This window comes from Setaria viridis, chromosome 4 (assembly GCF_005286985.2).
Source record: "Setaria viridis chromosome 4, Setaria_viridis_v4.0, whole genome shotgun sequence".
NCBI lineage: Eukaryota > Viridiplantae > Streptophyta > Magnoliopsida > Poales > Poaceae > Setaria > Setaria viridis.
This window is the reverse complement of record NC_048266.2, coordinates 21,476,474-21,488,781: the sequence shown is the minus strand read 5'-3', so window position 1 is coordinate 21,488,781 and position 12,308 is coordinate 21,476,474. Positions and strand designations below refer to the sequence as shown.

The following is a 12,308-nucleotide window of genomic DNA, read 5'->3' as shown; positions in this document are numbered from 1 at the left end:
TTTCAGCTTTGAAGAAATGGTGGAAAGAAAACAACAAGGTAGATAGTTTTTTTTGTTTGTGTTGTTTACTTTTTTTTGTTCCAAGGTACATAGTTTCTGAATTCCTCTGTCATTGGATTGCAGTCCCCAGAATGCAGTAAATTTAGTAGATTCATACCTCACTATGCTGAGCTACTGCATGAGATGTTCCACAAAAAGGTTGTTGATGGATCAACATCTACCATAGCTGGAGATGTGGATGAGGATAAGGAGTTCCCTAATGAAGATGACTACCGGTGGATGAGGACGACTAACCTCAAGAGAGCCCTATGAGTAATGGCAGCCGAAAAAGGAGTACCAGTACAACTGATACAGCATCAAGCCCTCCAAAGAAGAGTAAAAGTCCATTTTTTAGCATGTTCAAGGGCCTCATAGACACTATGCAAGCTAGCAGCTCTGAAGATAATAATACCATGAGGGTTAATATGGAGTTACAGTCGAAGCAGAGGGAACTGGAACTGCAACAACAATTGAAGCAGAAGGAGCTGGAGTTGGAATTTAGAAGGCATTCTCAGGATAAAGAAGAAGAGGAGTTCAAAGAAAGCCTTGTTATGGCACAGGAGTGTGGAGCATCAGAAGAGTCAGAGGAGTACTTTGTTGCTATGGAGTTGTTTACCATAGACTAAACAGAATAGCTTTTAGGACATTGAAGATAAAAGAAGCAAGGTTGAAATGGTTGCAAACTAAGTGTGGGAAGTACTTTGGCAGGTCATGAAGTGTAGGCAACAACAAGTAGCTGTCATGAAGTGTTGGCTTTGTCATTAGACAGTTAGAAATTTTTAAGAAACTTGTGTGAACTATGTTTCTGTCATGTGTGGACTATTTAGTTGTTGTGTGAGAACTGATTTAATATCTTGTGTGGACTATTTGATTGTCATGTGAGATATGATTTCCTGCCTTGTTGAGAACTATTTCATGGTTGATCCATGGCATTTCCATGTGTGTACAGGTTGACTTGTTTGATTATGTTGATGACTGGCTGGTTAAGAGGAAAAGGATAAGAAGAGAACTTGTTGCCGTTGGTGCTTTGCTCGGTATGTACTATTATGACACATATTTGAACAGATCACAATATAGGGTGCTTATAGAATCAGGATATGAATGGGTTATCAAAACTTTAGGAAATAGATCATCTTGCTACAACATGTTCATGATGAATAGGGATGTATTTGATAGGCTTCATAATCTCCTTGTCCAATCTTATGGATTAAAGTCTACATGGAGAATGACATCAATAGTCTTTAGCTTTATTCCTATGGATGTGTGGTGCCCCTCAAAGCATGAGGCAAGCCGAAGATCGTTTTGTTAGGTCAACTTGGACATGTAGTAGGAAGTTCGATAAAGTATTGCACAATATTTCCAAGCTAGCAGGGGATATCATTAGACCAGTTGACACAACATTTAGTACTGTGCATCAGAAGTTGAGATCACCACGGTTCTCTCCATACTTTGACAATTGCATTGGAGCTATAGATGGGACACACGTGCCTGTTGTTGTACCAGCAGAGAAGGTTGTCCAACATACGGGACGACATGGGTACACTAGCCAGAATGTGTTAGCCATATGTGACTTCGACATGAGATTTACTTTTATCATTGCAGGATGGCCTGGATCGGTTCTGTTGACGCCAGATTTCGTCACTAGTAAAATCGGCGCCAAGAAGAGAGGGAATTGGAAAAGTACAGTTGGGAATCGGCCGAATGGTGCTACAGTACAAGATCGGCCGATGACTTCTGCCTCGCTTCGGATCGAACGCGCCGGGTTCCCAATCGGTTGCCTTTTGCCGATAAGGAATCGGCCGATTAGGAGGTTGGGTTAATTGGGCTTGTATGGGCTTGGAAAGGAATAGAAGGATAAGGGGGAGATCAGCCCATGAAGCGTATAATAACCAACCTAGCACGAATCGTGCTTGTAAATATTCGTTTTGAATTAGGGATAGAATTCTAGTCAGTTAAGGAGTCATCTGTACGGGGCTATAAATAGCTACCTTTGTAAATCTGTAATCATCAACAAATCAATACAACCAACTACTTTTTCCTCGTACTTACTTTCAAGCAGGCAACTTCGCCAAATACTTTCTCTTTTCACGAGTTCGTACGGGTTGGCAGGGCTGCATCAACTTGATCTCCGGCCGATCTTGTAAGTTCCGTTTACCGAGTAAATTCTAAGCTTTAACTTCGGGCGCATCGTTGTTGTTTCGTTTAGATTTATTCACTAGTTATCAATATTTACTAGAATCATAGGTTTTACCTGTCTTTCTAGTTTTATCACCAATTATCCAGCTAGGAATCGGTGGTTTCGGCTTTCTTTACATTCTGCTATTAAATTCATCTATTTTATATATTGCCGATTAGATCTATTCCTAGTGCTGTTACCATAGCATTGTGTCGATTACTCTAGTAGTTTTCTGTCTACAAGGCTATAGTGATCGGCTGCCTTATAGCCGATTTCCTTATTACGGCAAATTGGCCGATTCGCTGATAAGCTCTCTCGAGATCGGAAACTTAGCCGATCGTGATTTCTGAACCTGACACGTATCTGCCAATCAACAGGTCAGATTGGCTGGCACACCGCGCGAACCGCACCAGGGCAATCACCCGAACAGGAGTTAAGCAGATTCTCCCGGGTCGTGTGTCAGACGCTGGGGATTCGGTTGACCGATTTCTAGCGCCAACAGGTTCATGACATGAGAGTCTTCAAAGATGCATTGAACACGTATGGTGACAGATTTCCACATCCCCCGAAGGTACTTATATCTTCCATGATACAATTCTTCACGTAGTATGAATGTTTCTGCATATAGGTAACACGGGTACTATTGATGTGCAGGAAAGTTTTATCTTGTGGACTCTGGATACGCAAACCGACCTGGGTATCTTGCCCCACACAAGGGTACGAAATATCATCTACCAGAATTTCGAGCCGGACCACTTCCAAGAGGTAAAAAGGAGCAGTTCAATTATGCACATTCATCGTTAAGAAATATCATCGAGAGGTCTTTTGGAGTTTTGAAGAAAAATGGCGTATTTTGCGCGATTTACCAGCTTATCCAATGGCAAAGCAAAGTCAAATAATTATTACTTGCATGGTAATTCATAATTACATTAGAGAGAGTGCTATTGCTGATGTTGATTTTGAGAGTGCGGATCATGAAGAAAACTATGCTACACCTTCGGAAGGAGCATCATCTCAAGCAAATGAAGGTACTACCCAACATGGAGATGAAGATCAAAGCATGAACCAGTTTCGGGATTGGATAGCCGATGGATTGTTCAATAGGTCATAGGTATCTTTATTTTTTTTGTAACAATGTAATTTTTAGGATACACAATAATTTTTGGCTTCAATAAAAAATAAATAGCTGCCAGCACCGTGGCAAGCCATTTTGTTCCTTAGCGCAAGGTAGAAATGGCGCATGGCGCCAGGAAGAAATGGCGCCAACTCCCCTGGCGCAATCTTCAGGAAACTGGCGCCAAGAACCCTGGCGGTTGGCGGTTGAACTAGGGAGGAGGGAGAAAAAGATGGGAGGAGGGAGAAAAGAAGGGTAGCATTCATCAGGGGCAAACAAGTCTTTATCCTTCTCATTGAATGCCTTTTAGCAAAGGAAATCAAACAGCTCTGGCTAAACTTTAGCAACTAAAGTTTAGCAACTTTTGGCAACTAAAGTTTAGCAAGAGGAGCCAAACAGGGTCCAGATATAGCAAAATCTATCTTGACATTTCGAAACACAGGGACTAGTTTAGACTTTTTCCTCTTTTTTTTTTCGTCTTGAAACCCGGCGATCCCCGTCGACCGTCCTCTGGCAAGGTCCAACAACCGCGCGTGCCTCCCCTCGCTTCGAGATCCGTCCATCTCCGGCAGTCCGGTTCGCCCCATGGCGGCGATGCTAGAGGCCAAACACTCCACCAACAAGCCCCAGTCCCCACCCCCGTCCCATTCAGCTTCCGCCCCCAGCTCGCTCCCATACCACCACCACCACTACGGCACCTTTCCCCCGCCGTTGCAGCCGCCGCCCACCTTAGGCGCCGCCTACCACGCCTCCCCGGTCGGTCGGTGCCTTCCTGCAGCCACCCTACTACTATCCCTCGGCGCTCGCTGTTCTGGTTCTGATGAATGCTTCTGTTTCTTGTCGCGCAGGGTTCGGTGGCCAGGGCGTAGTGGCCTTCCCCAGCGCCGTCCAGCAGCAGGTATTCGTGGAGGGCGTTCCCGTCCGGGAGCCGCCACTGCCCTTCTGTGGAGTCGGCATCGGCTGGTTTCTGTAAGTGCCCTCTCTGTCTCAAGGCGATACGGATCAATCTAATACGGCGGGGAAGATGTAGATCAGCTAGAGCATTGAAACTGCATACACATACTGTTGCTGTGTTTTTTAACTAATATAATTTGACAATAACAAGTTAGATCTGTGCTGTTTGAGCTAAATGGCCTTATGAGGATATGGCTCACGTATTACTTTTGTTCATTCTTAGTAGCAATTGCAAGATCTTTATTTAGGTGCAAGGAGACTTGTTTATAAAATTCTGTCCTGAATTCCTGATGTCTAAGACGAGCAGGCATTTCACGATCATTTGGCATATCAACAATGTTTACATGTTATTGCAGTAGTGCATTTCCTTATGAATGTTTTTGTTAAATGCTAACTTGCAGTCTGACAGTGATAAATATATATCCGAAAACAATACACAAAAAGTGGATTTGTTCTAGTATAGAGGCATATGGACTATGATTATGTAGTGAAGTGAATTGTGCTCTGCGATAGAAAACTGCTGATTAGGAATGTCAGATGGCGTGATGCTTTTGTAGCATTACTTGCTTATTTGTATTGTGCAAATCCATCATAGCATGAACTAAATCTGCTTGTGCGGAACATTTATCCCATATTTTGCAAGTGTCTACAAAAAAAAAACAATTTCCTACCATACAAACTTAACTTCTGTTTTCTGTTGAAGTTTCTTATTGGGGTTCTTCTTGGCTGCCATACCCTGGTATGCTGGTGCCTTCCTTCTATTCTTTGTTGCCTTGGACCACAGAGAGAAGCCTGGATTAATTGCATGCACCATTGCTGTAAGTATCCCATTTGCTAGACTAAACAATGAAAAATGTATTTGCTACCTTATTCTTTATGCATCAGAATTAGAAAACTGTCTCTTTTCTATAGTCGTTGTATGCATGATACAAATGGTCCGGCTGAAATTGATCTAATATAGTATTGTGTTTTGTTCCTTTGTGTCCTACAATTAGAACTCTTTGGTTAGTTGCCATCATAACAGTACAATAGAGTTGCAGCGAGTCATATGAGACAAAAAAAAATGTGTTTTCCTATTACTGATGGTTTTGAATGATAATGATGGCAGTGACAATAAACATAACTAGTATCGTCGGTTTGTTTACATTATAATATTTGTTGTTCCAGTTATATGCGCAGTTGAAGTACTTGACATAACTCAGTCTGCACTACTAAGAAGACATAGATTCAGAGTGATAAGTTAAGATACAATGACCAGCTGAGCTGAGTGGATGGCGTTTTCTTTTATACTAGAATTATGTCTTATACTAAACACTGTACAAAAGACTGCCATTTTGACAAACTTCTGCAGCAAAAGTCCAATTTACGCCCTCCAACTAGCACATAGTCCAATTTTCAACCCTCAACTGCAAAGTGGACACCAAGCACCATCCAACTGTTGAAGCCAGACATATTTAGTCCTCTAGCTATTTTCGAAGGTGGTTTTCAATTTTCTAGAAATGATAAAAATCTTATTTATAATCTCTAAAAATTATAAACTAATTCATTTTAAATAAAAAGATTAAAACTTCAACCAATTTGTTTCCTGAAAATCTAATCTATTATTGGTAATCTTCTTAGAGTCATTTGGAATGATAATTTTAATAAATAACATTATCACAACCGTGGCTACAAGCAATAAAACATTGGGAACAGGTACAAGTAATATAAAAAAACCTAATGTTATCGGTATAGAGGGCCTAGCCAGGTTAGATGGGCTCAGAGTCGGCCGAAAGAGGGGAAGGGGGTGGGGTGGGGTGGTACTGTTCACGGGTGAACAGTACTCGTGTGAACATTACCCACGGGTACTGTAGTGTGGCAGCTGCCACGTGCCTATCTAGGTTATGAATTTTGAAGAGTCTAGAGATAGGTTTGCTTGTAAGTCAAGTCATTAAGATGACTTGGGAGACATGTAGGGTCCTTCCCATAAATATGAGCGGAGATGTAACCGTTTGGAATTAAGGGGTAAAACCCTAAAGCTCTAGCCCTCAGGCTTCGGCTCCCTCTCCCTCTGTCCCTGCACCTCCACCATGGCCGCCAGCCACCTCCTCCCTCTCTAGTACCCTAGGTCCATGAGGTAGCCTAAATCCATTACATTTGGTATTCAGGGACCAGGCTACCGATCCCCATAGCCACTACTGCTGTTGCTGCAATAGATCAAATAGAGGAACTAGATGAAGTGAGCGAGTTCAATCCTTGAGAATTCATGAAAGGGTAGATGATTTGGCAAGAAGATTTCTTGCGTCATTAGATCGTTAAGAAAACAGCCTTCACGAGACCGCTTACCTTGTGAACAGTAATGAAGCTACTGTGCACGTTCATGATGTGGAGAATCAACAGGAAGAGACCATCAACAACACCGTTCATCACAAGAACAGAAGCCGCGTGGCTGCAGATGAGAAGGGAGACACCATCAACGACATGGAGAATCAATCTGCTGCATCAACAATCTCTGCATCCGACACCCATGTCAGCCCTAAAAAATTTGTAGATGCATCTCAAGATCCATTGCACACAGAGGACTTCAACATCATCTAATGCACCGACAACTCGTACCACTGCGTCGCCAATCATTACGTCATGATTTCATCTACACCTACATCAACGCCATTGCTAGCAGCAACTCCACCAACATCGGCTGTAACGTTGAACGCATCTCTGCAGCTTGCTGCATCACCACATTGGAAATGGTGTTTGATCTAGCAAAGCTGCCTATCAACGCTCCATCGGCAATGACCATGACACCAACACTCTGCATCAACAAAAATAGTGTCATTAACAACATGCCGATCATCAGCCCCTCCTATGGGCTGAACAGCTTCTTCAGTTCATCACAGCTACATCTACAACAACAGTGTCGTCAACACCTTCTTCCCCGACGATGACTACAACATCGGCTGTGAGTACCACTACGACATGCTGCGCCACTGCCACATCTACGTTGGCAACCTCTTCTACCTGGGACACCTCCATCAAGGCGCCATCTGCCGACGCTACGCCTTCAACACACCTAAGCGCCGCGCCTCTAGAGGAGTTGCCCTCCACCGGATCATCCACGTGTCCAACCACCAGTGACAGTCAATCTACATCGACCTCGTCCTCCATCAGCTTGGCGGTGCGACAACTACAACGATAGCAACTGTGATCGTGACTCCGACGCAACAGTGCATGCTACCAGCACGCCAATTCCAACTAGCTAGGAGTTGATTGTCGAACGAGTTGCATTGTCAACCTCGGTAATCAAGAGTACATCCATGAGGAAGGCAGTCGCCAAGTCATGGCGACCAATAACCTCAGCTAACACGACACATAAGGCAGGCGACCCTATATTACAGGTACGCATAGACCGCCTGGTAGTGCACCCATGCCTCCCCCGAGGCATCTATGGAGGGCATCAATAGAAGAACAACTTAGCATGTTCAGGACAAACATGAGGTTCTTCCATCTGCAAGTGCTTCACCCTCCATCTGCACATCTTCTACGACTCTAACGGACTCTTGCTCACCTTTGGTGAATAGGCCATAGATCACACCTTTGGCAAGGGGCCCTAGGATGACCACTTCATCTACGAAACTGCCGATCTCCTCCAAGCACCTCGGCGAGCACCCTAGCAGATTGGAAGTAGGCACTTATACCTCACCCTGAGATATGAGAATTGGCCGACCAACTCAACCACCTCCACCACAAGTGGTTGGATCGATTCTTGGTCTACCCCTACCCTTCTTCAGCGACAACCATCAGCTCTCATATGCCGGTCATCATCTTCGACTCTATGCCCTCAACTCTTAGGATGGTCACCTCTCCAAGGAGACATGACACTACCGCATCAACCTCAACAGAAGCGGAGTGTCTACATACAACGATAAGGGATGCCTGCGGGACAACAACCTTCTTCAACTCTTGGACATCCACAAGTTCGTAGCCGCTCATACTGCAAATTCAGTAGAACTAAAGTGGTTTACTATAGAATAATTCCCCGGCACCCTCAACTACAATGGCAAGTGAAGGCGCCAGCACTACAGGGCATTAGGACACAACCACGCCTTTATCAATAATGGCGACTTGTCCAGCAACTACCCCAACAACGACATGAGACGCACACAAGCAAGGCTCCATCTACAATATCATCATGTGCCATCCAAGTTGGGATGATTGACTGACCTCTTCCTACGCAATCGATGAGAGGAACAATGGGCGCCCAATCCTCTCTCCTTGTTCTAGATGGGCGCACATTTCAGCCGGTTGCCCCTGCACGTCGACACCAGCATCCATTGCAAATCGGCAGGACACTAGCATCAGGAGCAGCGGCAACACCAATACCTCATCAACTACAAGCTGCCCTCGACATCGGCCATGACCTTCACTCCGTCGACGACACTACTGAAATGATCCACTACACTGGCGACATTTTCATCATCCTACTCAGTTAACCTTTGACACCTTGGTGACCAACGCAGCGCTAGCTTCATCACCATCAACACGAGGGCATTGACGTCTACCTTGACTTCAACAAAGTCCCCGTGACAATGTGTTGCATCACCATCGGCTTTGACACCTCCATGCTGCTCCTTACATGCAACTCTTCACCCACATGGAGGTGATGACATCAAGGCACCAGCCCAGCTCAACATCACCATGGGGTTACCTTGGGCAGCAGCCATGGCTCCCACCTCGGCTTCAACCAGAGAGCCCTAGCATGGCTATGGAAATAAAAGGTGGCTCTGACGACAGCAACCTCGACAGCGACAACACATGGAGAACACACCGTGAGGATGCGTTGCAAGTCGAAACGGGGGGAGATGTTGTGGGTATAGAGGGCCTAGCTAGGTCAGATGGGCCACAAGGGCCCAGAGTCGTCCCAAAGAGGGGGGCTGTGGTACTGTTCCCAGGTTATGGAATAGGAAGAGTCTAGAGATAGGTTTGCTTGTAAGTCAATTCATTAGGATGATTTGGGAGCCAAGTAAGGTCGTTCCCATAAATATGAGGGAAGATTTAACCGTTTGGAATCAAGTAATGAATTAAGGGTAAAACCCTAAAGCTCTCTAGCTCTCAGGCTTCGGCTCCCTCTCCCTTTCTCCCTCCCCCCCTATGCCTCCACCATGGCCGTCGGCCACCTCCTCCCTCTCTAGTACCCTAGGCCCAAGGGGTAGCCTAAATATATTACATCTAAATAGAGCACCAAGAGATAATTTATAACTTTAGGAAAAAATGTGGTACTAGCTAAAGGCCCAAATGAATTTGTTATGGTTTTTATTAAACCAGATTTTTCTAGAAAATAGAAAACCACCTTTGAAACTAGCTAAAGGCCCAAATTTGTCCACTTTCAAATAGTTGGATGGCGCTCGGTGTCCAGTTTTGTAATTTAGAGTTAGAAATCAGACTATCGTGCTAGGTTTTATTCATTTGTTAATTGACGGCAAACTATCATGCTAGTTGGAGGGTTATACTGGTCTAAGAGATGTATAGAATATTACAATGGTTTCGTCTGTAGACCCTTGTGATCAGGGTGCTTTGAGTATTTTTTACTATTAACTTTGTCATGGTACATGGTATCATAATCGTTCCAAAATATCAATTTGATTACTCTCATGTAACAAATATACAATCTTGAGACACTACTCAGCAACCTTCAAGATAAAATTAAATGTGCTACTATAGTGCATAGCACAATGTTGTAAAATAGTAGTATGTACTGTGTTATTGTTACAATAGTGTAATCTTAAGACTGTATTGGGTAAATAAAAGTAATTACCTTTTTGCTGACAACTTCAATACCATATTATCATGCACCTGCATATTGATTTTTTCTAACAAAGTGACAGTTAAAAAAAATCAACAGAGGGGGTTCAACGCAAAAGATAAAATCAATCAATAGTATTCTAGGGAGCAAAAATAGTATACTGGATTGTATATTAGGCTAAATGAGTCGTGGCACATACTTATTTAATTTTATTGGAAAAAAAGGAATGTAATGACTCATGCTAAATCCTCCCGAGGGGTAACACATGCTATTCACTACATTTGTTTGATTGTTTCTAGAATTGTGTTGCTGTTTGTCTTCTTATTTTATTTTTATTGGTTTGTAGGCTGTAACAGATAATTCTTTTGTAGGCCATATTTGCACTAGTCTCTTTCATTCTGAATGGTATCAGAATGCATCCTTTCTGGTGAACAATGCTGGATGTCGCCAATCAAAATCCATATGTAGTTAACATTTCTGGCGCCACATTTGATATGTCCATAGCTCTATTGTATTGCCCCTGCCCGTGAAGAATGAAATATATGAGCTTACGTGTAAAAAAAAATCACCATATTTTTCCATCCGCTGGCTCACATGCCCTGTGATATATATGTTTAATCATGAATTCTACAGTTTATCTATATGATATGGTACCAATTTAACAGCTTACCGGAGCAGGATTAAATAGTTATACGCCTGTGCGCCATGGTCGATCTCTTTGCTTCACTACTTTATTTGCTAATCTTTTAAATTTTGCCTTAGAATGTTGCCAATCTCCTATGCAAATTCACAAGTCACAGCATCCCAGCCGTTTTTTCTTGGATGTCTCTTATAGAGCTCTTGATCAAAGAGGTCTAGGGCCTGGGGCCTGGGGAAACTAATTCTCAAATCCTGTGTAAGCGATCCATTTTCGGGCCATGGGCAGCTGTTTAAATCACCCCATGTAGAGGCCTAGAGCATTGCTGCCTTGGTGTCCAGTCCAAGTTCCTTCAGAGAATGTGTTTTAGTGTTTGGTTCCACCACAGGTAACACAAATGAATGTGCATATAAATATCTATGAATCTAGAAAAGTCAAAATGACTTACAATTTGGGATGATAGGAGTAGCTTGGAAAGGGTCTGCAATGCAACTCTACACCGGCGTTGACCGCAAAAAGCGATAGGTGCTTGCCTGCTGATTCAGGAAGAACTCCACCACATTGATCTCCCGCCGAGGTTGGAGGACCGGCGTTTTAGAAGAAAACAGAGATCCAGGAGAGGGAAGAAGAAGCGATTGGTGTTGCTCTTGCAGAGATGGCTTCTTACTCAGGGGAAAGCCAAGGCGGCGGAGCTTCTCGTGCAGTGGAGATGGACGGGCCGGATCTTAGGGGGTTGACTTCTGAGGCTCTCGCAACCAGCACGCCGGCCACGGGCAAAGCTCCTCATGGTGGGAAACAAGAAGGCAGCGGAGATGCTTGCGTGTAGGAGAATGACGACCAGACTCGAAGGGTGCTTGAGTCGTTGAGCAGCGGCGGTGCAGCGGTAGCGGGAAGAGATAACAGCGGAAGATGACAGGAGTTGAATGAATGGCGGGAATTGAATATGAATAGCTTGGTTTCCAATTACAAAGGTATCTAATTACTGGACACATCGAAGCAAACAGGTTTAACGGGAATGCTTAGCGGTCGTAAGGGTAAGTATATTGCTACACCTCAGCAGTCTTATAGATCATCTTATACAGTACCACGTAGAATTTTTGCTGATGTGGAGAGAGGGTAAGGAGAGAAAGAGGTCGTCGTTTCGCGAAACAACCGCCTCATAGGTTAGATTTTAGAACTATGAGACGACTACTACACTATTGTATGAACTGTGGTTGCATGCAATTCATGAGAGCAAGTACATTGCTACACGTCAACGGTGTACATTGCTACACGTCAACGGTCTCATCCACGTAGAAATTTTGATGACGTGGAGGAGAGAGAGCGAGAGAGAGAAAAAGTTCATTGTTTTACGAAACAATCGCCTCATGAGCTAAATTTTAGGACTACGAGACAACTCAAGAACCATTGTACAAGTTGTTGTCATGCAACTTATAATATTTATTTTTTCTTATTCACATATTAAGGAATCATATAGCTCTACCGGACAACTTATAAGACCATCTATTGTATGGCAACTGAGTCGTCTTAAGATTACGTGTCAATGCATGAGACTTTTTATTAGACGACACCAATGTACTTGCCCTAATATTTTTTTTCTCTATGCACA

The 12,308-nt window shown here is 43.6% G+C and overlaps 1 protein-coding gene across 1 annotated transcript; it reads left to right on the top strand.

Moving 5' to 3' along the window:
- The first annotated feature begins 3,775 nt into the window (after window positions 1-3,775).
- LOC117853340 (large ribosomal subunit protein eL20z) lies at window positions 3,776-10,753 on the top strand. The gene is made up of 4 exons (XM_034735729.2): window positions 3,776-4,089; window positions 4,178-4,298; window positions 4,987-5,101; window positions 10,434-10,753. The coding sequence occupies exons 1-4, from the start codon at window positions 3,915-3,917 to the stop codon at window positions 10,491-10,493; spliced, it is 471 nt and encodes a 156-aa protein (XP_034591620.1). The 5' UTR covers window positions 3,776-3,914; the 3' UTR covers window positions 10,494-10,753.
- The last annotated feature ends 1,555 nt before the right edge of the window (window positions 10,754-12,308 follow it).